The sequence below is a fragment of the Oryx dammah genome, unplaced genomic scaffold, assembly GCF_014754425.2.
Source record: "Oryx dammah isolate SB20612 unplaced genomic scaffold, SCBI_Odam_1.1 HiC_scaffold_25, whole genome shotgun sequence".
NCBI lineage: Eukaryota > Metazoa > Chordata > Mammalia > Artiodactyla > Bovidae > Oryx > Oryx dammah.
Genome location: NW_024070209.1, coordinates 48512044 through 48538055, shown reverse-complemented (window position 1 = coordinate 48538055; position 26012 = coordinate 48512044). Strand labels below are relative to the sequence as shown.

The following is a 26012-nucleotide window of genomic DNA, read 5'->3' as shown; positions in this document are numbered from 1 at the left end:
AAGGCTGTTTATTGTCACCTTGCTTCTTTAACTTATATGCAGAGTACATCATGAGAAACGCTGGGCTGGATGAAGCACAAGCTGGAATCAAGATTGCCGGGAGAAATATCAATAACCTCAGATATGCAGATGACACTACCCTTATGGCAGAAAGTGACGAAGAACTAAAAAGCCTCTTGATGAAAGTGAAAGAGGAGAGTGAAACAGTTGGCTTAAAGTTCAGCATTCAGAAAACTAAGATCATGGCATCCAGTCCCATCACTTCATGGCAAATAGACAGGGAAACAGTGGAAACAGTGGCTGACTTTATTTTTCTGGGCTCCAGAATCACTGCAGATTGTGATTGCAACCATGAAATTAAAAGATGCTTACTCCTTGGAAGGAAAGTTATGACCAACTTAGGCAGCATAATAAAAAGCAGAGATATTATTTTGCCCACAAAGGTCTGTCTAGTCAAGGCTATGGTTTTTCCAGTGGTCATGTATAGATGTGAGAGTTGGACTATAAAGAAAGCTGAGTGCTGAAGAACTGATGCTTTTGAACTGTGGTGTTGGAGAAGACTCTTGAGAGTCCCTTGGACTGCAAGGAGATCCAACCAGTCCATCCTAAAGGAGATCAGTCCTGGGTGTTCATTGGTAGGACTGATATTGAAGCTGAAACTCCAATACTTGGGCCACCTGATGCAAAGAGCTGACTCATTGGAAAAGACCCTGATCCTGGGAAAGATTGAGGGCAGGAGGAGAAGGGGACGACAGAGGATGAGATGGCTGGATGGCATCACCGACTCGATGCACATGAATTTGAGTGAACTCCAGTAGCTGGTGATGGACAGGGAGGCCTGATGTGCTGTGGTTCATGGGGTCTCAGAGTCGGACACGACTGAGCGACTGAACTGAACTGAACACTTTAAACGCGCTTTTTATTGTATATCAATCACACTAGTAGAACTGTAAAGTAATGCAGGGTTGTGGAAGGGGTCATGAAAGTCACAGGTCCTGAAGCTTCAGCTTTATTGGCTCCACTCTCTAGTTTCTCTCTGCTCGTCATTCGCATTTTTCTGTGATTCCTTTAAATGTGGAATTAAGAGTCGCCAGGTTGCTCCAAGAAGGGTATGACTTGGGAATGTCGCCTGGTTCTGTGCAAGGGTGTTGATCTTTGAGGTGCGGAGACTGTGGAGACGACCTCCCTATTCTCGTTTCGGGATACAAAGTGCCTTGAAGACACCGGGCGTCCAACGACAGCTTCTGTTATCCAGAAATCCCCAGTCAGTATAAGGTTCTTGCCTCTTTAAACCGGTAAAGTGCATTAGATCCGCCTACCGGTCTCCGGTGCGCACGCAGCAGCAAAGAAGCCACAAAAGGCACAGTACTTCCCCGAAGTTCCTTGCGGCGTGATTTGTCCCCGTCGGCGACTCGTAGAGAACCTTGGCCTTCATAACAGCGCCGCTTCTGATTGGCTGCTTGCCACGCGCTCGGTCTTGTCTGGAGGCTGCGCCCGGCGACTCGGCCGGTAGTGGCGATGTCCAGCCGGTCCAAGCGGGAGTCTCGCGGTTCCACCCGCGGGAAGCGCGAGTCCGAGTCGCGGAGCAGCTCGGCTCGCGTCAAACGGGAAAGAGATCGGGAGCGGGAGCCCGAGGCGCCGAGCTCCCGAGGCAGCCCGGTGCGCGTGAAGCGGGAGGTCGAGCCGGCGAGCGCGCGCGAGGCCCCGACGCCTATAATCCCGGCGGTGAGGGTGAAGCGGGAGCGCGAGGCCGACGAGGACTCGGAACCTGAGCGGGAGGTGCGAGGTGCGCGGGGCCGGGCGCGGGCTCCTCTCTCGCGTTTTTTCTCTCCAACCTTCTCTCCCCGCGGGAAAGTCACACTTTCCACGCGATCCGACTCGACTGCTTTTTAATGAGGACTTTACTAGTCTTGGTAATCGTAGCTCTAATGTTTCTAGCAACTTTAATAATAACAGCAGCTTTCCTTTATCGGATGCCTAGCTTCGGGGCCAGGCTCGTTGTTTTACAGGTGTTATCTCCTTGAGTTTTTACAAAACACCTGAGGAATGAGCCCTGCTGTAATTCCTGAAATCAGACCATTCAGAGTGGAGACCCTGAACTCTGGGCACTTGGACTACACTGCTCTGTCACTTGGGGTTGTAGCTGCCAGGAGGTTTGGATTCTAGTCCGGCCTCTGAGACTGGGTCACTGGTTTGGGAATGTGGGTTTCATGTGTCTGTCCCTCTTTAAGTCGATGGAAGGAGTACTGGAACCCATAAGCTTTGAGAGCCCTGTCAGTCACTTCTGTGACTGTACCCTCTGCCTTCTGCTGGACTCATTGTGCTTCTCCTGGTAATTGCTGGAGATCTTTTGGCCCAGCCTTGGTACTCTGAAGTGTGTACACTGTTTTCCAACTTGTTGATACCTTACCAGTCACTAAGTAGGTTTCCATCACGTCTGAAGCTTTTCCTGTTTAAGCTCAGTTAATCTTTTCCATATCTGAACTTGGAACTTCTGATTTGAACATGTTTCCTATATACTTGTTTTCTGGTGAGTTAGCAGGTAAACGTATCACTAGGCTACACTGTAGGGGCAGTGTTCTTTGTTCCGGGATTGTTCATTCACCAAGACTTTATAATTCTGTCTCTGTGCCTGTTTATCTGTATAAGATTATATTCTTGGGGAGTTCCCTGCTGGTCCAGTGGCTAAGACTCTACCCTCCCAATGCAGGGGGCCTGGGTTTGATCCCTCATCATGGAACTACATGCCACTAGATCCCACATGCCACAGCTAAGAGTTTGCATGTCGCAGTGAAGATCGAAGAGCCTGCGTGCCGTAACTAAGACCTGGCACATCCAAATAAATAAAATAAATACAAGATTATACTCTCATATTAACTCTTAAATTTCTTGCTCAAGGTTTTGCATTTGACGTATTTTTGTATTATGCACAGAGTCTAGGATCGCACCTTGCTCATGAAAAGTACTTGATAAACATTCTTTGAATAATCTAGTAATTTCAGGGTATTCTTTGGTTTCTTTTCTTATATATTCTGTCAGCCTCAGGTTTCCCTTTCTCTGAAAGAGAAATTGTTTTCCAGATATTTTGCTTAGTTGTGGTCAGGAGATTGTTTTCTCTGGGACAGATTAGGATACCAGTTGTGGTTACTGTCTTATTTCTTTTTTTCCTTTTATTTTTATTGTGAAATAGATCATAGGTACTAAGATAGACTAAATGTCATGCACATGTATAGTTTAAAGAAGAGTGTGAGTATATAGCCTTAAATCTACCACTTGTCAAGGATTGTGAAGGGTCTGACCCTATTTGTACACTACCAAGTTAGCCTAGTAGTGGCTAACATGGATGGATGGTAGTAGCTAATGGTTTCATGGATGCTGTTAGAAGACATTGAACTACTGGGCCTCAGACAGCATTCTGCAGCAATAACAGTAGCCAGAATATAGCATTGTCATGGTTTCCTAAGTTAGTTCCTATAGTGCGACATGATGAGAATCCATACCCACGGGGAGTGGGTGTACAAGACAACAACTCCAAACCTAGAGAACCTGAATCTTCTACAGTGGGCCTTGAGCTTGCCTCGCCTTTGCTCTGTAAGGACACACGATCTCTGACTTCCAAGGCTGTACAAACAGACTTCACTATGCCAACATCTTTGGCAAGATAGTCTGGAGGCGGTCTGTACCTCTGGTCACAGTATATGCAGAAACAGGAGAGAGCAATGCAGAATTGCCTCCTGACACTGTTCAGCCTCAGAAGTGGTGCTTAACTAGTACTTTGTTGTTGTTTAGTTGCTCAGTCATGTCCGACTCCTTGCAACCCCACGGACTGCCGCACACCAGGCTTCCCTGTCCTTCACCATCTCCCGGAGCTTGCTGAAACTCGTGTCCATTGAGTCGGTGATGCCATCCAACCATCTCATTCTCTGTTGCCCCTTTCTTCTCCTGCCCTCAATCTTTCCCAACATTAGGGTCTTTTCCAATGAGTCAGCTCTTTGCATTAGGTGGTCAAAGTATTGGAGCTTCAGCATCAGTCCTTCCAATGAATATTCAGGGTTGATTTTCTTTAGGATTGACTGGTTTGGTCTCCTTGCTCTCAAGGGACTCTCAAGAGCCTTCTCCAGCACCACAGTTTAAAAGCATTAATTCTTCAGCACTCAGCCTTCTTTATGGTCCAACTCTCACATCTGTACATAACTTCTGGAAAAATCATAGCTTTGACTTCACAGGCATTTTGTCAGCAAGATGATGTCGCTCCTTTTTAATATGCTGTCTAGGTTTGTCATAGCTTTTTTCCAAGGAGCAATCATCTTTTAATTTCATGCTGCGGTCACCTTCCACAGTGATTTTTGGAACCCAAGAAACTAAAATTTGCCACCGTTTACACTTTTCCCCTATATATTTGCCATGAAGTGATGGGACTGGATGGCATGATCTTAGGTTTTTGAATGTTGAAGTTTAAGACGGTACCTTAGAAGTTCCAACAGGCCCCTTTCCAGTTGCATCTGCCTTCCTTGCTTGCTGGGGTAATCACTGTTCTGAAGTTTTTCTGTTTCTACTTTTATTGTTTTATAGTTTATATATATGTAAAACTATAAACTATATATATAAACTATAAACTTGTATAGTTTATATATATTTACCTCATGTATATATGAGGTAAATTATAGTTTCATCTCATATATATCCCTGAGTAGAACTGTATTTTATTTTGTATTTATTACAAGTGAAATCATACTATATATAGTCTTCTGTTTTGCCTTTTTTTTTTTTTTTTAACTAGTCATATTGTTGAGGTTCATTCAGGTAGATGTTCATGGCAACAAAGTGTTCTGTTGATATGTGTGTGTATGCTTAGTCCTGTCCAACTCTTTGTGACCCCATGGACTGTAGCCCACCAGGCTGCTCTGTTCATGAAGTTTCATGAAGTTTTCCAGGCAAGAATCCTGGAGCAGGTTGCCATTTCCTCTCTTCCCAACCCAGGGATCAAACCTGATTTCTCCCATTTTTGGTATGTGGTAGGCATTTTGCTTGTTTCCAGTTGGATCTCTTTCAAATATTGTAGCTATAAATGTTTAGTAAAATATTCTTGATTCACCTGGGCAAAAGTTCTCTAGGGTAGATATAAGTATTAATGGAAGAGAGATTGCTGGGTCAAAGGGTCTGTGTATTTTCAGCTTCAGTCTAGCTGCACTATTTTCTAAGAAATTGTCAGAGTTTACATTCCCACCAGCAGTCTACAAGCCTTCTCATTGATCCTCATATTTGCCAACACTTGGAATTGCTTGATTTTGTTTTATCCTCTCCAGTAGGTGTGAAGTGGTATATTATTGTGCAAGGGAATTTGCATTTTCTTGGTGAGATTGAGCATCTTTTCATATATTTGTGGGGCTGTCTTCCTCATTTTCTGTTGGGTTGTCTTTTTATAAAACTCTTCACCAGATTTCTTTCTGTAATTGCAAGCAATTTCTTTGTTGGTTTTATGTGTTTCAAGTATACTGTCTCAGTTTGTAGCCTGGTGGCTCAGGCTGTAAAGAGTCCGCCTACAACGCAAAAGACCTGGCTTCGATTCCTGGGTTGGGAAGATCCCCTGGAGAAGGGAATGGCAATCCAGTCCAGTATTCTTGCCTGGAGAATCCCATGAACAGAAGGTTATAGCCTATGAGGTTGTAAAGAGTTGGACACGACTGAGCAACTAACACTTTCACTTTCCGTTAAAGTGGGCATTTTGGGGTGTTTTAAGGGTATTTGTAACGGAACTCGTCCTGATTTGTTTTTCCCATTTTTGTGTTTGTTTGTACTGGTAGTTGACCCTGAGTATGGGTTTCCCATTTTCAGAGCTTTTGATGATTTTCCTTTCAGCAAAGAATGGCCGCGTGGATTCTGAGGACCGGAGGAGCCGCCACTGCCCGTACCTGGATACCATTAACAGGTGGGTAGCACATGGATGCCTGGGACAGCCGACATACAAGGGAATCTTTGTAGAAGTTTTTTGTATTGTATGATATGTTCAGAAACTTTATCTATTCTAAAGCTTTCTGCCCAGAAAACTGTGCTTCTTGCCAAGTTTTTTAATCTTTCCCCTCAGTTTAAAGTGTCATCAGAGGGCATGTTGTTTTAGGGTGGCACATGCAGAAAGAGTTTCAGCTTGTTTTGAATTTGTATGAGGAAATAAAAGCATATGTGGTATCAATGGCAATCACCAACTTACATTTTTATTGAGCACTCAGTATGTGCTCAATAAGATGATGCTATGAAAGTGCTGCACTCAATATGCCAGCAAATTTGGAAAACTCAGCAGTGGCCACAGGACTGGAAAAGGTCAGTTTTCATTCCAGTCCCCAAAAAAGGCAATGCCAAAGAAGGCTCAAACTATCACACAATTGCACTCATCTCACACGCTATTAAAGCAGTGCTCAAAATTCTCCAAGCCAGGCTTCAGCAATATGTGAACTGTGAACTTCCAGATGTTCAAGCTGGTGTTAGAAAAGGCAGAGGAACCAGAGATCAAATTGCCAACATCCGCTGGATCATGGAAAAAGCAAGAGAGTTCCAGAAAAACATCTATTTCTGCTTGATTGACTATACCAAAGCCTTTGCCTGTGTGGATTACAATAAACTGTGGAAAATTCTGAAAGAGATGGGAATACCAGACCACCTGACCTGCCTCTTGAGAAACCTGTATGCAGGTCAGGAAGCAACAGTTAGAACTGGACATGGAATAACAGACTGGTTCCAAATGGGAAAAGGAGTACATCAAGGCTGTATATTGTCACCTTGCTTCTTTAACTTATATGCAGAGTACATCATGAGAAACCCTGGGCTGGAAGAAGCACAAGCTGGAATCAACATTGCCAGGAAAAATATCAGTAACTTCAGATATGCAGATGACACCACGCTTATGGCAGAAAGTGAAGAGGAGCTAAAAAGCCTCTTAATGAAAGTGAAAGAGGAGAGGGAAAAAGTTGACTTAAAGCTCAGCATTCAGAAAACTAAGATCATGGCATCTGGTCCCATCACTTCATTGGAAATAGATGGGGAAACAGTGGAAATAGTGAGAGACTTTGTTTTTCTGGGCTCAAAAATCACCACAGATGGTGATTGCAGCCATGAAATTAAAAGATGCTTATTCCTTGAAAGGAAAATTATGACCAACCTAGATAGCATATTCAAAAGCAGAGATATTACTTTGCCAACAAAGGTCCGTCTAGTCAAGGCTATGGTTTTTTCTGTGGTCATGTATGGATGTGAGAGTTGGACTGTGAAGAAAGCTGAGCACTGAAGAATTGATGTTTTTGAACTGTGGTGCTGGAGAAGACTCTTGTGAGTCCCTTGGACTGCAGGGAGATCCAACTAGTCCATTCTAAAGGAGACTAGTCCTGGGTGTTCATGGAAAGGACTGATGCTGAAGCTGAAACTCCAGTACTTTGGCCACTTCATGCAAAGAGTTGACTCATTGGAAAAGACTCTGATGCTGGGAGGGATTGGGGGCAGGAGGAGAAGGGGACGACAGAGGATGAGATGGCTGGATGGCATCACTGACTCGATGGACGTGAGTTTGAGTGAACTCTGGGAGTTGGTGATGGACAGGGAGGCCTGGTGTGCTGCGATTCATGGGGTTGCAGAGAGTCGGGCACGACTGAGCGGCTGAACTGAACTGAACAGTATGTGCCTGGGCTTCCCAGGTGGCTCAGTGGGTAAAGAGTCTACCTTCCAGTGCAGGAGATGCAGGAGACTTGGGTTCAGTCCCTGGACTGGGAAGGTGTCCTGGTGGGGGAAATGGCAACCAGTCCAGTATTCTTGCCTGGCAAATCCCACCGACAGAGGAGCCTGGTAGGCTACGGTTCATGGAGTCGCAGAGTCAGACACCACTGAGCATGCACACACATGATGTGCTAGATACTGCTCTTGGTGCCTGGGATTCAGGAAAGGAAAAACAGACAAAGACATGTCCTAAAGCAGAGGTGGTCGTCTCATCCCAGTGCATTCTTTGGTCCCCCAGATGCGTTATAGGATGGTTTTTCACTTATGCTCTAGTGTCGCCTTGACTACTAGACTGCTTTTGCGACAGTGGAATTGTCCGTGTGGTAGGCACAAACCACTTGTGGCTGTTGAGCACTTGAAATGTGGCTTGAGGAACTGAATTTTAAAGTTTATTTTAATTATTTTACATCAATAGCTGTGTGTGGCTAGTGGCCCCTTTAGTGGGCAGTGCAGCTTTCCAGGGACCATTAACGATTAATTAGAGTTAATGCTTGAGAAGGAAAACCCTTGGCACCTGTGGATTTAGTAGAGGTAACTTTTTTTAAATTACTTAACTTGCCTGGTACTCACTGTGACTTTGCAGTTGAACAGATAGATCTTTTTGGAGGTATTCCCCTACAATTCTTCAGGCTTCTGACTTTTTTTAATGGACAGAAATAAAATTTTCTTTTATGAAAGGGGTTATTCACTCCTTTTATGTCCTTCATTTTAAGTCTTTTACTTTGGAATGTTGTTCGCACCCTGTTACTTTAGTCCTACTTGTGGCTTTTCCTCCAGAGAAAGTAATGGGAGATTCTCAACTGGTTGTGGATACTCAAAGAGGGTCATTGGTAGAGATACCTTTGCACTACTTTGGGGGTTGGTGGGTTGGGGCACTATATTAAATATCTAGGTGAAAGTGTTAGTTGCTCAGTTGTGTCTTGACTCTTTGCGACCCCATGGACTGTAGCCCACTAGCTTCTTTGTCCATGGAATTCTCGAGGCAAGAATACTAGAGTGGGTAGCCATTCCCTTCTCCAGGGAATCTTCCCAGGGATTGAACCCGGGTCTCTTGCACTGCAGGCAGATGCTTTACCATCTGAGCCACCAGGAAAGCCCGAATGTCTAAGCAAGGAAGAGTTAACGTTCCCCACAATTTGCATGTGCTTGTTGACCTGTTCTTGGAAGGATGCTGCATGACGCTGGGGAGCATGGAGCCAATGGTGCTGCTTTACTCAGGTGCTCGCCTGGGCCACCATCACCATTAACTGTTTCTGTTTTGTTTTCATCTTCTTAGGAGTGTGCTGGACTTTGACTTTGAGAAATTGTGTTCCATCTCCCTCTCGCACATCAATGCATATGCTTGTCTGGTGTGTGGCAAGTACTTTCAAGGTAAATAAATATTTTGCATTGTGTTTTCAGCACTAGCCACAGGTCTGTGTGCTGACTGTGTGCTGTGTGCTGGCTAGCCACAGGTTTTTGTTGTTGTGGTTTTTTTTTTTAAGAGAGTAAGTTGCTGTTAAGAGTCATGTCTAATAAACTTTTATCTTTGTTCCCAGGAAATTGGAATACTCTTAGAAAATCCATAGGAGGTTCTCTATTTGTAAGAATCTGAATACATGTGAAGGGGAGAAAGAACTTGCCACGTGTGAGACTGTGTGGGAAATCTCAGAAGTTCTAGTTTTATTATTATTTTTTTAAGGTGGTGGCTTTCACTGCCTAATGCTAGTCGTCGCCAGTGAAGGAGGACAGGCAAGGCCACTGCAGCCCTGCTGTCTCCAGTTCTACTGCCTCTGGCCCTGCTGCTATTTATTTAACTTTTCTGTTTGGTTGTTTGGCCTATGAACCAACCGCAGGGGAGAGCTCTGGGATTGGCTGGCCCCTGGTGCTGACTGGCACTGGGTTTTTGAATCTCTGATAATTTTCTGTACTCAGTGTCTTTTTCTGAGAATCCTTTTATTGTAAGGAGTTTTTTCATTCTGTCCTTTTCTGAAAATTAACTGTATCAGTTTATTTAGACCAAGCTAGTGCTATTTGCACAGTATAGTGGAGGATTTAGAAGAAATGTAAAGTACATTCCTTGCTCTTATAAGGAGCTGATAAATAGTCAAGGGTTACACACAAAACAATCAGCAAACTCTCTTAAGACCATAAAGATTACTACTGGCCCATGTGGCACCAAGTGTAAATAAATAAGGACAGTAGGAGTTGAAATATGCAAACATCACTGTTAGCTGGAATGTTTGTGTCAAGTTCATGGAGGAGGTGAAGGAGGAACTTGTTCTCTGTATGCAGGATATACAGTTTGAATGGGTGAAGGGTGAAATATTCTAGAAAGGAGTGGTAACATGAACAAAGGTTACGTAGATATGAGATTGTCCTGAATGTGGGCAGCTGGAAAATTAGGACTCAGTGATGATGGAGATACGTACATATGTGTATGTACGTGTATTATTTCTAATATATGCATGCATATCCCTAGTTTCTGATAGCACATGAAACTAGCTTGTATACATACTCACACATGTATACATACACATATGCACATACTCACAGATACCCACACATTTTCCATATTCGTGTATATGAAATTAGTCCCCGTATGTTTTATGTTATCTAGAGAATAAAGTGCTATCCTTTCTTGCTGACTTGTATGATGAGAGGAATTCATGCGGAGATGAATTTTCAGGAGTGGGGTAGTACTTTGTTTTTGCTGATATTAACATGTTCTGGCACAAAATGAAGAAGGGACAGTTACACATGATCTGTGCGCTTGTGGAGTCTGCTTCGCTCACAGCCTTTCCTCCTTCCTGCAGGCCGGGGTTTGAAGTCTCACGCCTACATTCACAGTGTGCAGTTTAGTCACCATGTCTTCCTCAACCTCCACACCCTCAAGTTTTACTGCCTCCCTGACAACTATGAGATCATCGATTCCTCACTAGAGGATATCACGGTGCGTGTCCAAGAGGGTTGGTCTGGAACTAGTTCTCTTGGGAGCTACCCGAGGGCTCCTGGGGATCTTCCCCACTCAAGGTCAGGAGAGAGTCTCAGGCTTTTGGACTTGGAGAATCCCCTTTCCCTTTGGGAGGAACCAGGGAAACTGAAGAAAGAGGTCACGTGTGCTCAGTCACCTAGTCGTATCCGACTCTCTGGGACCCCCTGGACTGTAGCCCACCAGGCTCCTCTGTCCATGGGGTTATCCAGGCAGGAATACTGGAGTGGGTTGCCATTTCCTCCTCCAGGGATCTTCCTGACCCAGGGCTCAATCCTACTTCTTCTACATTAGCAGGCAGATTCTTGACTACTGAGCCACCTGGGAAGCCCCACAATTTGTAGTCATGGCCCATGGTCTGCAGCTTAGCTATTGTTTCTGTTTTTAGTTAGGACTGAAGAAATAGGGCACCTTTGTAATTGAGGTGAAAGCATTTTTATGAAATAAATTACCCTTCCACACTTTGGTGTAGTGATGTGAATTGAGCCTGGTGTAGCCAGGTATAGGACAGAGATTTATACCAGCTCACAGTTCCTTTTTGGACTTCCCAGGTGGCCCTAGTGGTAAAGAACCTGCCTGCCTATGCAGAAGACTAAGAGACACGGGTTTGATCCCTGGGTGGGGAAGATCCCTGGGTGGGGTTGTTATTCCATGCATAGCAACCCATTCCAGTATTCTTGCCTGGAGAATCCCCATGGACAGAGGAGCCTGGTGGGCTATAGTTTTGCAACTCTATACTCCATAGAGTCGCAAAAAGTTGGACACAACTGAAGTGACTTAGCACGCATGCACGGCTCCTTTTGACATGATGTAGCCAAAATGGCCAGCATGTTCCACCTGCAGGCTCTGATTTGTGACTTATGCCAGGAATCCTTGTACTTAAGTGGGGAGCCTGGAAAGTCCTCTTGGGCTTTGATTACTATTGGAACTGTTGATTATTGTTTTCCTTTTCAGCAAGGGGCTGCATGTTCAGTAGAGTAGAATGTTCTATTTAAGGAAAGCTTGGTGTTCAGAGTGTTTGAAACACTACTTACCCCACTTCCATAAGTTTCATAGTCTTGTTAAAATTGAAGTTTTAAGTGGTTATGCACAGAGGGAGAAACTGAAAGGAATTCAAGCTTTTTTTTTTTTTAAATTCAAGCTTTCAAAGTGAGTCAGTGGTGACTTCCCTGGTGGTCCAGTGGTTAAGACTATGCCTTCCAATGAAGAGGGTGCAGGTTCGATCCCTGGTCTGGGAGCTGGGATCCCACATGCCTTGCAGCCAAAACAGCAAAACATAAAACAGAAACAAAGTGGGTCAGTGGTACCCTCTGACCAGCCTGTGACCTAATGACCCTCATAGCTCTGGGACTGGAAAGGGTCTGATCCTGCCCCTCTAGTCACAGGGAATCACAGCATCGCAGACCTCCACAGAGAGGGGGAATGACATTCCTGCTTATGCAGCAGCCCACATGCTGACCCCGCATAAGCTCCTACCTGGGACTCAGACTCCCACCACTTGCAGACTTGAGTATCCTGCAGTTTCTCACTGTTGTTTGTTATGGGGTTGGCCAGACATGCTCTCTGAGGGAAGGCCTGGGACTCAGTGATTTTGGGTTGTTGATAATCACCTGGCGTGCTCGATTCGTGGGGTCGCAAAGAGTCGGACATGACTGAGCAACTGAACTGAACTGAACTGATAGATGAGCAGTGTGTAGTGGGCCCATTCCGTGTCACCTCCGTCCTTAGACCTACTGTTGGGAACCCTTTGGGTGGCTGTTCATGGCAAAGTATTTTTTGCTTTTGCAAAAATTGCTCTTGCAAATATGTCTTGTCAGCTCTATAGATATAGTTGTCCTAAAACAACTTCGAATTTTCTTTTGTTTTGCAGTATGTGTTGAAGCCGACTTTCACAAAGCAGCAGATCGCTAACCTGGACAAGCAAGCCAAGTTGTCCCGGGCATATGACGGCACCACTTACCTGCCAGGTATTGTGGGCCTGAATAACATAAAGGCCAATGACTACGCCAACGCCGTCCTTCAGGTAGGGTAGAATGGGAACTGTGTGGGAGGGGGCAACCCAGGAACACTGAAGGTCAGACAGGAAGTGACTGCTTTCTGGTGGAGTCTAGTGGTCCTCAGATCCTGATTCTTTGCTGGGAACTCTGCTGGCCTATTTGTTGTGCACCAAGCAGAACACTCCTGTGTCTGCTTGAGGGCTGCTGCCAAATGGTGGGCCTGTTTTAGCCTCTGGAGTGTACAGGGAGTGAGGGGTAGAATCTGCATGTGGCCTGGAGGACCCAAAAAGAGACACGTATGCTAGGTGATGCTTTTCTTTCCATGGTGTAGATGTTTACTATGTTGGCTCTGAGGTGTCTCTGTCCTGCCCCTGTGTGTAAATCCTGAAATGGGAAAAGCAGAAAGCCAAAGTTGTCCTGTTTGCAACTAAGTTTTGCTTTAAAAAAACATTACATGAGTAATAGTGTACATTGTAGAAAACATTGATAAGCGTAAATAAGAATATTAATAGTAGTTCTGCTTCACTCAAGAAAAATGATTAAACTGTAAACAAATTGCGGAGAGTGGGGAAGAAAGATACAGAAAGTAACATGAGAGCTTTATTCCTTTCCCTAGTGCTCTGCTCTGGGGTAGTTAACAGTACAGAGAGCTCCAGAAGTATTACACACACACACACACACACACACACTCATGTGGACACACACACACACACAGAGTCATGTGGCAATATTATGGTTTATTTAAAATTTCACTTGTCTCAGGGTTTTTTCTGTTACTAGTGTTGCAGTGTGTATACATCTTGCACTTTTTGTGACATTCTTATATTCTTATATTTTGTTTTATTTCTTTTTTAGACTTTTCAAATACTTGGATTTTTAGTCTAGAAAGCAACATAGTATATGTGTGTATCTTTGTATATATTTTAACTTAAAAGCCTATTGTGAGATCAATAAATATTCTTGTGCAGCATCCTTAATGATTACATGTCATTCTGTTTTGTTGAATTTGATTCATTCAACCTTCACTTCTTGTATTAATGCACTGTGAGCCTTGATTCTAGGCTATAGGGAAGTTGTAGTAGTTTATAAACCCACCAGCCACAGAAAAGTCTGCTCTTTTTTTTTTAAATTGAAGTATAGTTGACTTACAATGTTGTGTTAGTTTCTGATAAACAACAAAGTGAATTAGTTATAGATATTTATTTTCCTTTTCATATTCTTTTCTCTTATGATTTACTATAGGATATTGAATATAGTTCCCTGTACTATACAGTAGGACCTTATTGTTTATTTTATATATAGTAAATTTTATTTGCTAATCCAAAATTTCTAATCTGTCCCTTTTGGTAACCATAAATTTATTTTCTGTGTCAGTGAATCTGTTTCATAGATAAATTGTGTTGTGTAGTAGATTCCACATGTAAGTGATATCATATGGTATTTTTCTCTTTCTGGCCTTACTTAGTGTGATAATCTCTAGGTCCATCCATACTGCTGCAAATGGCATTGTTTCATTCTTTTTTTTTTTTTTTTTTTTACGGCTGAGTAGTATTCTGTGTGTGTGTCTCATCTTTATTCCTCTGTCGATGAACATTCAGGTTGTTTCCGTATCTCGGCTATTGTATATAGTGCTTTCATGTATGTTAGGGTGCATGTATGCCCAGGAGTGGAGTTGCTGGATCTTATGGTAACTCTGTTTTTAGATTTTTAAGGAACCTTCTTGCTGTTCTCCTTAGTCGCTACACCCATTTATTGATACATTCCTACTAACAGTGTAGGAGGATTCCCAAAGAGGTGTTGCATTGTCACTGTTACCATTAAAAAAAAGTTCTTCCATTTTGATAGGTATCTCCATTTAACTTACTTTTAAAAAATTCACTTCTAAAGTTGATTCTTATATTTTTTCTTGAGTTGTGGGCCTTATGTGCTCATTTTTCTATTAGTGTTACACTATATTGAGTTTTAAAAGTATGTATATATTTATATATGTGCGTGTTGCACATATTCTGGTTCTTATTTGGTTGGCCTTTAAAATTTGTGTATGGTGTTTTTGCATAAATAATTGGGTAAAACATTGCAAAAACATATCTCTGAGTTTTGCTGTCTGCTGTTGGTGTCATGCCTGGTCACTTGTTGTTTGGTCGCTAAGTTGTGTCCGACTCCTTGTGACCCTGTGAATTGCAGCACACCAGGCTTCCCTGTCCTTCACCATCTCCTGGAGCTTGCTCAGACATGTCCATTGAATCGGTGATGCCATCCAATCATCTCGTCCTCTGTTGTCCACTTCTCTTTCTACCTTCTATCTCTCCCAGCATCAGGGTCTTTTCCAGTGAGTCGGCTCTTTGCATCAGGTGGCCAGAGTACTGTAGCTTTAGCTTTAGCATCAGTCCTTCCAATGAATATTCAGGGTTGATTTCCTTTAGGATTGACTGGTTGGATCTCCTTGCAGTCACTCTCAGTAGTCTCCAGTACTGCAGTTTGAAAGCATCAGTTCTTCGGCGCTCAGCCTTCTTTATGGTCCAACTCTCACATCCATACATGACTGCTGGAAAAAAAAATCATAGCTATGACTGTACAGACCTTTGTCGGCAAAGTGATGTCTCTGCTTTTTAATATGCTGTCTAGGTCTGTCATAGCTTTTCTTCCAAGGTGCAAGTGTCTTTTAATTTCGTGGCTGTAGTCACTGTCTGCAGTGATTTTGGAGCCCAAGAAAATAAAGTCATGCACTGTTTCCAGTGTTTCTTCATCTATATGCCACGAAGTATTTGGACCAGATTCCATGATCTTAGTATTTGAATGTTTCTGGTCCCTGGAAAGGTTGAATTCTTAGATGGAGAGAGATTTTGCTGACTTTTCCTCTTCCAGCCTCTCATGGTTTTGTGAAGACTGTTTGAGGACAGATAGGGTTTTGAATTCAATCAGGGAAGTTGTGACTTTGCAATGGGTTTTAGCCCCCATAGGAAGTTCTTTTTATTTATACATGTAACTAGATGAACAAATCCTCTGTGATGTTTCCACTAAAATGTTATTGAATGGACCAAGTACTCCACAGAGGCTGATTAATTTCTCTCTGACACCTGCTATTTGTGTTGTCACTGAAGCCAGGGAGCAACCTCTGTCCACAGTGGAGCACGGATAACAGAGCTAGGATAAACTTTATCCACACGCTTTTCCTTTTGAGAGTAACTTGCAGCAGGAAGGGCTTCCCTTGTGGCTCAGCTGGTAAAGAATCCGCCTGCAATGCAGGAGACCTGGGTTCGATCCCTGGGTTGGGAAGATCCCCTGGAGAAGGGAAAGGATACCCATTCCAGTATTCTGGCCTGGAGAATTCCATGGACTACAGTCCATGGGGTTACAAGGAGTTGGACACGACTGAGCAACTTTTACTTTCAGTTTCTCAGCAGGAAATCCTTGTTTCTTTAGCTGAGCTAAACTTGTAGGCTTTCAGGCTGTTGCTTCAGTCATGTCCAGCTCTTTGCTACCACATGGACTGTAGTCCGCCAGGCTCCTCTGTCTATGGGATGCTCCAAGCAAGAATACTAGAGTGGGTTACCATTCCTCCTCCATGGTATCTTCCTGACCCAGGGATTGAACCTACATCTCCTGTGTTGTAGGCAAATTCTTTGCTACTTGAGCCATCAGGGAAGCCCCAAACTTGTAAAGGCTTTCCTGATCACCTGTATCATTATCCTGAGTTGCACCCTGAATTGTTTTCCCCAGAGATGCCTGGGTTTATATATTTAGCAGCATCTTGCCTTACTCCTTGCTAAAGGAATTACCTTGTCAAAGAAAGTTGTGCACATGGTAAGCACAGCGCTGATGAGGATTCATGACCCTATCAGAAAAGACCTGAGACTGTTATTTATGTAGGGTCTGTTCTGTGGTCTCCTTCCCAGTTTCATGTATCACATTAATAAGCATGTGTTTCTTCGTGAACTAACATGGTGGGTCTTTATCTTTTTGCTTAATGAGATAAAATTAATTTCTATTCTCTTAAAGTCTTTGACTATTTCTATCATAACAGAGTACATTCATTTTTATATACAGTTGTATGGCTTTATTCAGTTCAGTTCAGTTCAGTTCAGTCGCTCAGTCGTGTCTGTCTCTTTGCGACCCCATGAATCATAGCATGCCAGGCCTCCCTGTCCGTCACCAACTCCTGGAGTTCACTCAGACTTACGTCCATCGAGTCAGTGATGCCATCTAGCCATCTCATCCTCTGTCGTCCCTTTCTCCTCCTGCACTTAATCCCTTCCAGATCAGAGTCTTTTCCAATGAGTCAACTCTTCGCATGAGGTGGCTACCACCCTCTTAATACCACATGCGGGAAAGACACCTTTACTTCTGATTCTTTAAGGTGTAACAGTTTTAAGAAGAGCCTAAGTAGGTGAGCCTAAGTCCCAGGGGTCCGGCAGAAGGGCTGTGGATTAATCGGAATTGAAATGTTTGATTTCCAGGCTCTGTCTAACGTTCCTCCTCTCCGGAACTACTTCCTGGAAGAAGACAATTATAAGAACATCAAACGTCCTCCTGGGGATATCATGTTCTTGTTGGTCCAGCGTTTTGGAGAGCTGATGAGAAAACTCTGGAACCCTCGCAATTTCAAAGCACATGTCTCTCCCCATGAGATGCTGCAGGCTGTTGTCCTCTGCAGCAAGAAGACTTTTCAGATCACGAAACAGGGTAAGGAAGGAGTAATTCGTGTCTTCTGACTTTTGGGCAATAGCACCAGTTTGGTGAGCACATTTACTGCTACTTTGCAGTGAACTCTGCAGTAGCTGGAGCGAGTGTCCAGTGCATAGCGTGTTCAGGTTCCTCATTCTTCCTTCATCAGCCTGCCCTGCCCAGAGTCCCAGGGGTTGTCAGCTGGATAGGAAGTCTGTCTGATTTGCTGAACTAAACTACGACTTGGGAAAACCAGGAGCCTGGAAAAGGCACCAACCATTATTAAGTGCCTGCCATTTTTGCTTCTCATTTTGTCATGTCGCAGACTGTTCTATTCTGACTATTTTTATCCCTCCAAACCCAGTGATTTATTGCCACATGAGTAGCTCATAGGGTGTGATATGATACTCTCTAGTTTCCAGGTCAGTTGATTGACCATTCACTCATGGTGCTAGGTTTTAATGCTGCAGGGTTAAAAAATACAGTTTTTTCCTTCCAGGCACTCCTGTTCCAGTGGGGAAGATAGTTCTGTAGAAAGATGATTACACGTGTTAAGTGCTGTGATAGCAGAAGCACAGCATGCTGTGGGAGGGTGCGTAGAGCAAAGACGCCCATTGAGCACATGGGAGGTTCAGAGAGAAGGAAGAGACACCTGAGTTTTAGGTAGTGGGGAGACACGCTGGGGGTGGGCATTCCAGGCAGAGAGGACACTGGACAGGAGCATGGAGGTGCCTGGCACAGAGGACTGCTTTAGCTGGACCTTTGGATCCAACAATGAGTGCCGAGATGGACCAGGTGGTTGGGTTTATTTTCCACTGCTATAAGGAACTTGGATTACATCTGATAACAGTGGGGAGTCAGTGAAGGCTCTTAAGTGAAGATATTCTGTCACATGTTTGTTTTAAAACATTCTTGTTGAGGAGTGACTTAGAAATTCAGTAATGGCTATAATTATGATTTTAATGTTTTGACTGAGCTGTGTGGCTTTCAGGATTTCAGTTACCTGACCAGGGTTGGAACCCGGTCCATGGCAGTGAACATGCCAATTCCTAACCACTGGCCCCCAGGGAACTCCCAGTAATGATTTTTGATGGGTGGTGAGACTCAGGGTTGGAATAGAGCTGATAAGTGAAGGTTCTGGTTGAGCCAGATTGTCTGGGGGGTGAGTAAGGTCAGAAGACTAAGATCTTGGCCTTGAGGAGTGTCAGTGTGTAGTGGCCAGATAGAGGAGGTTGCCCACAGGATGGGATGGCCGGAGAGGAAGGAGGAAAACTGAGAATGTGGAGTCATGCCGAGCAGCGTGTGGTTTGGACTTTCATTCAGTCTGATGTCCCACCTCTCCTTTTCCAGGGGATGGAGTTGATTTTCTGTCCTGGTTTTTGAATGCTCTACACTCAGCTCTGGGGGGCACAAAGAAGAAAAAAAAGAGTAAGTCGTGTTATTTTGTGAAGGAGAGCACTTTTTCGTTTGCTTCCTTTTGGAAACACTTTGCAACTTTTCATCCTTTCTTCTTACCTGTGTATTTTTTGTGTTAGGGTACAGTCTGTACACATGGGCTAAATCTTGTTCCTGAATAGTTTCCTTTCCATTTTTCTTTATTAGAGCATGCTTGTATATAATGGTATTTTTAATAAGTAGAAATGGATATGATTGTGCTCTAGAAATCCTGACCTAGTTTCAAACTGAGGGGCTGGGAAATGTGTTGTAGACATGCTGGTGGGCTGGTGGTCCCAGAGTGAAGACTTAGTGGATAGTCCTCAGGCCTGGCTGCTTCTTTGGAATAACAGACTAAAAGCTAGTTTCTTGCCTTGAGCCTATATTTGGAGAGATAGGCTGGCCTTCTTATAGAGGCTCAGACCTTGAGTCCCTATGTTCTTAGCATCCAGGTTGGCTTAGCAGTAGTTGGACATTTTTCATGAATGCCTTAAATAACTTAGAGACTGCTGAACCAGGTAAGTTGTTTTGGAGACCTAACGCAGTTTTCTTCTCTCTGTGTTCTGATGGTGTTGGTTTCTTGATGTGGGATTGTGGCCTGGTGCTCTTTTTACCAGGTGGCCCTGCCCCCTCTTCAGGTGTCTTCAGCCAGTCTGTCCCATCCATCTTGGGGAGAAGAAAGACATAGAATAATTGTTAAAAAAATATTTATTTATTTGGCTGCACTAGGTCTCAGTTGTGTGTGGCATACAAACTCTTAGTTTTGGTATGTGAGATGTAGTCTCCTGACCCGGGGTCGAACCAAGGCCCCTACATTGGGAGCACAGAGTCTTAGAGATCCCCTAGAGTAATTATTTACACAAATAAGTAAAAAGGTATAATTTGGTGGTATATGTCTGTTTTTAAGTGAGAGCTTTGGGTCTTATGCTGGAAGATGCTGATTTATTTCAAAAATGTAGGAGTTAGGACTGAATTTTGGAAATGCTTTCAACACAGAAGTTGCATTTTGATTTGTTTGTACAGCAATTGTAACTGACGTTTTCCAAGGATCCATGAGGATCTTCACTAAAAAATTGCCTCATCCTGATCTGGTGAGTGGCTTGGACTGGTTTATATTGCCCGAGAGGATTCATAGTTGACAAAAAGATGCTTAGATAACTGGTACAGCCTTTTGCTCCAGGAAGAGGTTCTGCAGGGTGCCTGCCAAGTGGCGTGTCCCTTAGGTTCCTGTGTACCAGTGTGCTAAGTTTGGGAGGTGGTGGTTGATTGTACAGTTGACCTTCGAACAACACAGTTTTGAGCTGCACTGGTTCACTTATACACAGATTTTCTTCAGTATATAAAAGCACTCTATTTACATTTAGCAGTTGGTTGAGGCTTGATCATCCGTGGAATTTGGTATCCAAGGCAGGTCCTGGAGGCAACCACAGATAAGGAGGGATGACCGATTTCAGTGTTATGGCCGCTAGGTGGTGCTAGTGTGTTTTTTTCCTAAAGCTCAGATAAACTTTCTAGATTTCAAATAGTCTGGTATTTAAATAATATCTCTATGAAGATGAAAGACCAGTGTTTGCATTAATCTATGGGGATTCCCAGGTGGCTCAGTGGTAAAGAATCTGCCTGCCAGTGCAGGCGACCCAGGAGCTGTGGGTTCAGTTCCTGGGTTGGGACGATCCCCTGGAGAAAGAAATGGCAACCCACTCCAGTACATTCGCCTGGAACAATCCCATGGACACAGGAGCCTGGTGGGCTACAGTCCACAGGGTTGCAAAGAGTCGGACAGGACTGAGCACCCACGCATGCAAGCAGGTTGTGCAGGTGCCTGTGGAATTGCACAGTCTCTTGGGTACCCCTTCTGCCTGCAGTATTAAATGAAGTAAATATAAGCGTCCCAGAACCCTTGTTTCTTTCCAGCTGTGGTGTTCTATTTTGCTCACACTGCTTCTCCCCTTTTCCTTCTCCCTCACTTCTAGCCAGCGGAAGAGAAAGAACAGCTGCTGCATAATGACGAGTACCAGGAGACGATGGTGGAGTCCACGTTTATGTACCTGACCCTGGACCTGCCTACCGCCCCCCTGTACAAGGACGAGAAGGAGCAGCTCATTATCCCCCAGGTGCCTCTCTTCAACATCCTGGCCAAGTTCAATGGCATCACTGAGAAGGTAACCCATCTGCACACCTGCCCTGCTCATAGCCCTTTCTCTCTCTTCCTCTCTCTTTTTTTGCTATATCATTTTATGAGGCGGGGAGGTTGTGCTGGGTCTTTGTCGCTGCCTGTGAGCTTTCTCTAGCTGTGGGGAGTAGGGGCTACTGTCTTGTTGCGTTGAGTGGGCTTCTCATTGTGGTGGCTTCTCTTGTGGAGCACAGACTCTAGGCGTATGGATTTCAGTAGCTGTGGCTTGTGGGCTTAGTTGCCCTATGGCATGTGGAATCTTTCCAGATCAGGGATTGAACCCATGTCCCTTGCATTGGCAGGTGGATTCTTGACCGCCATGAAAGTCCAACCTTTTCACTTTGATGTTTTTCTTTTTATACTTGAAAATTGCCACTTGTGTGTAATGCGTGTATTTTAAAGTGTATGGTGTTTATTGAGCCTCCCAGACTTTCTGCTGTTTTACCCTCAACTCAGCTTGAATTGAAAGTGTAGTGAAAGTGTTAGTTGTTCAGTCATTTCTGACTCTTTGTGCCCCCATAGACTGAGGCCCACCAGGCTCCTCAGTCCATGGGATTTCTCAGGTGAAAATGCTGGACTGGGTTGCCATTTCCCTCTCCAAGGGATCTTCCTAACCCAGGGATCAATCCCAGGTCTCCTGCACTGCAGGTTGATTCTTTACCTGGGGACTTCCCTGGTGGCTCAGCTGGTAAAGAATCCACTTGCCAAAACAAGAGATGCAAGAGATGTGAGTTTGATCCTTGGGTTGGGAAGATCCCCTGGAGAGGGAAATGGCAACTCACTCTGGTATTCTTTCCTGGAAAATTCCATGGATAGAGGAGCTTGGCAGACTACAGTCCATGGGGTCATGAAGAGTCAGACATGACTGAGCTAACACTTTCACACTTCAACTTGAATTAAAGTTCCTCTGGGTAGTATGGAGAAAGGAGAGGGTATTTAGTAGAGTAGAAACTCACAAAGGTATGAAAAACTCCCATCTTTTAAAAAATATAATGTAGATATTAAAGCAGAAGAAAATCACTAAAATATAAATAAAATGAAAAAATTATTCTTACTATAACATTACCTTTCATCAAGTTGAAAGTTTCTTTTTATCTGCAGAGTTAACTGTTTCTTGGTTTAATTCCTTTCTTCATCCTAGATAAATTTAATCCTTTTTCATTCTTTTAAACTTAAAAAAAATTTTTTTTTTACCTCGATGCCTCATTCTGAACCCTTTTCCCTCTCTTTTTTAGACTCATTTCATTTGGGGGAGGTGAAAGACCTTAGGGCTTATCTAGATCTGTTTATTTTATTTGGCTTTATTTTATACTGATTTTATGTGACAGAGCTGAGGATCTAAAGTCAGATTTTTCTCTGACTTTTTCAACTATACCACATGGTCCCTATTATTACTGTTTGTTCAAATATAAGTAATATTGAGATTCCTGTGGACCCTCAGTATTGGTTTACATTTATTGTTATGATAGTATTACTTAAATCAGTGTAAACATCAATGTTAGTATACACTTTTCATACCTATAGCTTTTAAGGAAAGTACTAAATTATGACTTTTATGTAAACAAAACTTTGAAATCAATAAAACTGGTTAATAGCACTATTGTAATGTGAATTTAGCTAAAACCTTGCTGTACTGATGTCCAGTGTGAAATTCCTTCCCTCCTTCCACCTCGTGCTCCCAGTGTTCCCTTGTAAATTTCAGAGAAACCTTTTCATGTTAGGTTGTGATGGTATTTAAGTGTTAAATCTGTCCTTCACTACTCTGAGATAATTAAAAATAGTGCCTCATGATGCCAGCTTGTTCATAGACACAGATGTGGGCAGTGAAATCTCTTGGCGTTTACTTGATTAAGAACATTTCTTTTCTTTTCTTTTTTTGCATTTAGCACAATATTTTATTTCAACCACACGGAAATGAGTTACTTCCTATCACCAAAAAGACATTTATTTCCTTAGGGCTTATACCCACAGATGATGAGAAATTTACCAGAAGGAAGGTGTGGCTCTGGTATGTGTACTAGAGATGGAAAGTTTTTATTTCTCCAGTGCTCTCAGATTATTCATCAAGTGGCAGGGAACTTAGTTGTTTAAAAAGGAACAGTTTTATTGAGATGTAATACACAGTAGCATACAATTAACCTATTCAAAGTTTACAGTGCAGGTTTTTTTGTTTGTTTTTTTGCTTTACTATATTCACAGATATGGGCTACCACAGATCTGGTCAACTTTAGAATACTTTCATCATTGATTTTTTTTTTTTTAATCACCCTTTAGGTATCATTTTAACCCCTTTGTGTCCCCTTGCCCTAGACAGCAACTAATCAGTTTTGAATGACACTTGATGCTTGCAAATTTTGAAACAAACTTTGAGATCATGGTCAGTCTACAAGTTTTTGTTATGGACATGTTTTCATTTCTCTTGGCTGGATATCGGGGAGTGGAATTGCTGGGTGGTAACTCTTACATTTAGCCATTTGAAGAACTGTTTTCCAAAGTGACTGCACTGTCTTATATTCCCATCACTAGTGTACGAGTGTTCCAGTTTCTCTGCATCTTCACCAATGTTTGTTATTGTTTATCTTCGGGTTTTAGGCATCCTAGTAGGTGTGAAATGGTATCTCAATATGGTTTTGATTTGTATCTTCCTGGTGGCTAATTTCATGTGCTTATTTGTATATCATCTTTGGAGAAATGTTTGTTTAGATCCTTTGTGCATTTAAAAAATTAGTTTATCTTTTTATTATTGAGTTGTAAGATTTCTGTATATAGTCTCAATACCGGTCACTCATCAAATTGTATGATTTGCGAATATTTTTTTCCCATTCTGTAGGTTGCCTTTTTACCCTCTTGATAGTATCATTTGCGGCATAAAGGTTTTAACTTTGATGAAATTACTTAGTTTTTCTTTTATAGTGTGGGCTTTTGCTGTTATGTAAGAATCCATTCTTAAATCCCAGATCATGAAAGTTTACTTCTGTGTTTTCTTCTAAGACTTTCATAGTTTTAGCTCTTATGTTTCAGGCCTTTCCTGTTGTTGTTGTTTAGTCCCTAAGTCACATCCAGCTCTTCTGTGACTCCATGGACTGTAGCCCATCAGGCTCCTCTGTCCATGGGATTTTTCTAGGCAAGAATACTGGAGTGGGTTGCCATTTCCTTCTCCAGGGGATCTTCCCAACCCAGGGATCAAACTGGAGTCTCCTGCATTGGCAGGTGCATTCTTCACCATCTGAGCCACCAAGGAAGTTCCATTGATCGGGGGATTTTTGCAGAAACTAACTAATGTGGTCAGTAAGTTTATTTTGATTAACCTGAAATTAATTATGTTATTTCACTAACACTTTTGAGTTATTACATTCAATAGTTACACCTAACACACCTGTAGAATCTTCTAATTGAATTGAAATGTTGTCTTCAGTTCACTTTTCTGTAGGAGCAAAGGAATCCTCTCTAGCACCATGAGTTTCATTTACACTTTCTGTATCAGAATCATTGACGAAGTTTTTTTGTCTTTTTGTTGATCTAATATTCACATCATCTGAATCAGAACTATATTCCAAAGAACTGTCATCTTCTAAGACACTAGTATATATATCCCTCAGGCAGTCAGAGAAAATATCTTCATAAAATTCACTGAAAAATTCTTCTTGACTCAGAATTTCATAATGCATCATTTTTGAAAATTTTTCATTCATTGGAATGAATATCTAACAGCAAAATATAAATAATAATGACAATCATAAGTTGTATAATGAACCCTTCATCAATTTTAAGCTCTAACAACTTCACATGGTGGTATTTATTGTATCACTCTCTAGAAAAATACTGATATGGCTCGTGGGCTCAATAGTGTATTTTTTTTTTTTCAAATCAAGAGTTTTTATTGTCTCTTTAAAAGATCACAACTGAGTCCATAGAACCATCTGCTATCTTGTTGTTTCTGCAGCAGGATCACTGAGATCTTATTCATCAGCCTGCTGAACTGTTCCTTTTTCAGAAACAGATACCATCCAAAAATTTTCTGATATCCTTGTTTTTAACTGTGGTGGCTTGCTGAATCAAAGCAGCTGAATTTGACACAAGTTCAATGTCATTTCCTTCAAGAATCAACTCATCTTTCTGGGCTTGAGATACTGAACAGGCAACCCCTGGCCTCATTCGAACCCTGTGTATGTATTTTTCACCCAAAAAATTTCGGATTTCCACAAGAGAACCATTCTCCTGAATAACAACGTTGATGGGGAAGTGGGCATACACCAACCTCATCTTGTAACGGAAGCCCAGTGTAACACCCTTGATCATGTTCTGTATGTGACTACAGATTGTGCGAACAGTGGCCAGTTCCTTTCTGTTTCCCCACCATTTGTCAACACGGAGCCTCTTCTTTTTCTTTCCAAGGAGACTGAGTTCCACATTGATGTGATTGAAGTCCCTCCGCAGGGTGCTTCTGGGGCCCTTCACAATAACTGTCCGCCCCTTCAAGTTAATGTCCACATTTTCTGGGAGGTCGACAGTCTGATTGCTGAGAATGGTCTTCATTCTCGCAGTAGATGCGGCAAAGAGTCAATAGTGTATTAAGTTAAATTTTAGTATATGGTGTAAAGTACAAAGTCTAGTTTTATTCTTTTGCATATGACTGTCTAGTTGTCTTAGCACTGTTTGTTGACAAGACAATTCTTTTCCCATTGAATGGTCTTGGCATCCTTGTTGAAAAATCATTTGACCATAGACACATGGGTTTATTTTTGGACTCTCAATTCTGTTCCATTGATGTATATGTCTAGAACACAGTCTTGATTATTACTACTTTGTAGTTAGTTCTGAAATTATAAACTGAATTTTCCAACTTTATTCTTTTACAAGATTGTTCTGGTTATTTTGGGTTCTTTGCAATTTCTCAAATTTGAGGATCAGCTTGTGGATTTTTACAAAGAAGCCAGCTAATATTCTGACAGGGATTGTGTTGAATCTGTAGATTAGTTTGGGAGTTATTGCCAACTTAATAATAGCAGTC

The 26012-nt window shown here is 42.7% G+C and overlaps 2 protein-coding genes across 2 annotated transcripts in view; one reads left to right on the top strand and one right to left on the bottom strand.

The window, feature by feature from the left end:
• The first annotated feature begins 1464 nt into the window (after positions 1-1464).
• USP39 (ubiquitin specific peptidase 39) overlaps positions 1465-26012 on the top strand; it is a 36211-nt gene continuing 11663 nt past the window's right edge. Inside the window, exons 1-9 of the mRNA XM_040224287.1 lie at positions 1465-1786; positions 5860-5929; positions 9038-9132; positions 10557-10693; positions 12603-12755; positions 17187-17412; positions 18745-18822; positions 19852-19919; positions 20802-20990. Coding sequence (XP_040080221.1) covers positions 1519-1786; positions 5860-5929; positions 9038-9132; positions 10557-10693; positions 12603-12755; positions 17187-17412; positions 18745-18822; positions 19852-19919; positions 20802-20990 — 1284 coding nt within the window. The 5' untranslated portion in view covers positions 1465-1518. The remainder of the gene's footprint in view (positions 1787-5859; positions 5930-9037; positions 9133-10556; positions 10694-12602; positions 12756-17186; positions 17413-18744; positions 18823-19851; positions 19920-20801; positions 20991-26012) is intronic.
• LOC120851504 (60S ribosomal protein L9-like) lies at positions 24853-25572 on the bottom strand. Its single transcript, XM_040224321.1, has one exon. It carries the CDS (start codon positions 25535-25537, stop codon positions 24992-24994), a length of 546 nt encoding a protein of 181 aa, XP_040080255.1. The 5' UTR covers positions 25538-25572; the 3' UTR covers positions 24853-24991.

Excerpts from the sequence above, each read along its gene's own strand:
- LOC120851504 (XM_040224321.1), bottom strand. The coding sequence starts at position 25,537 with ATGAAGACCATTCTCAGCAATCAGACTGTCGACCTCCCAGAAAATGTG.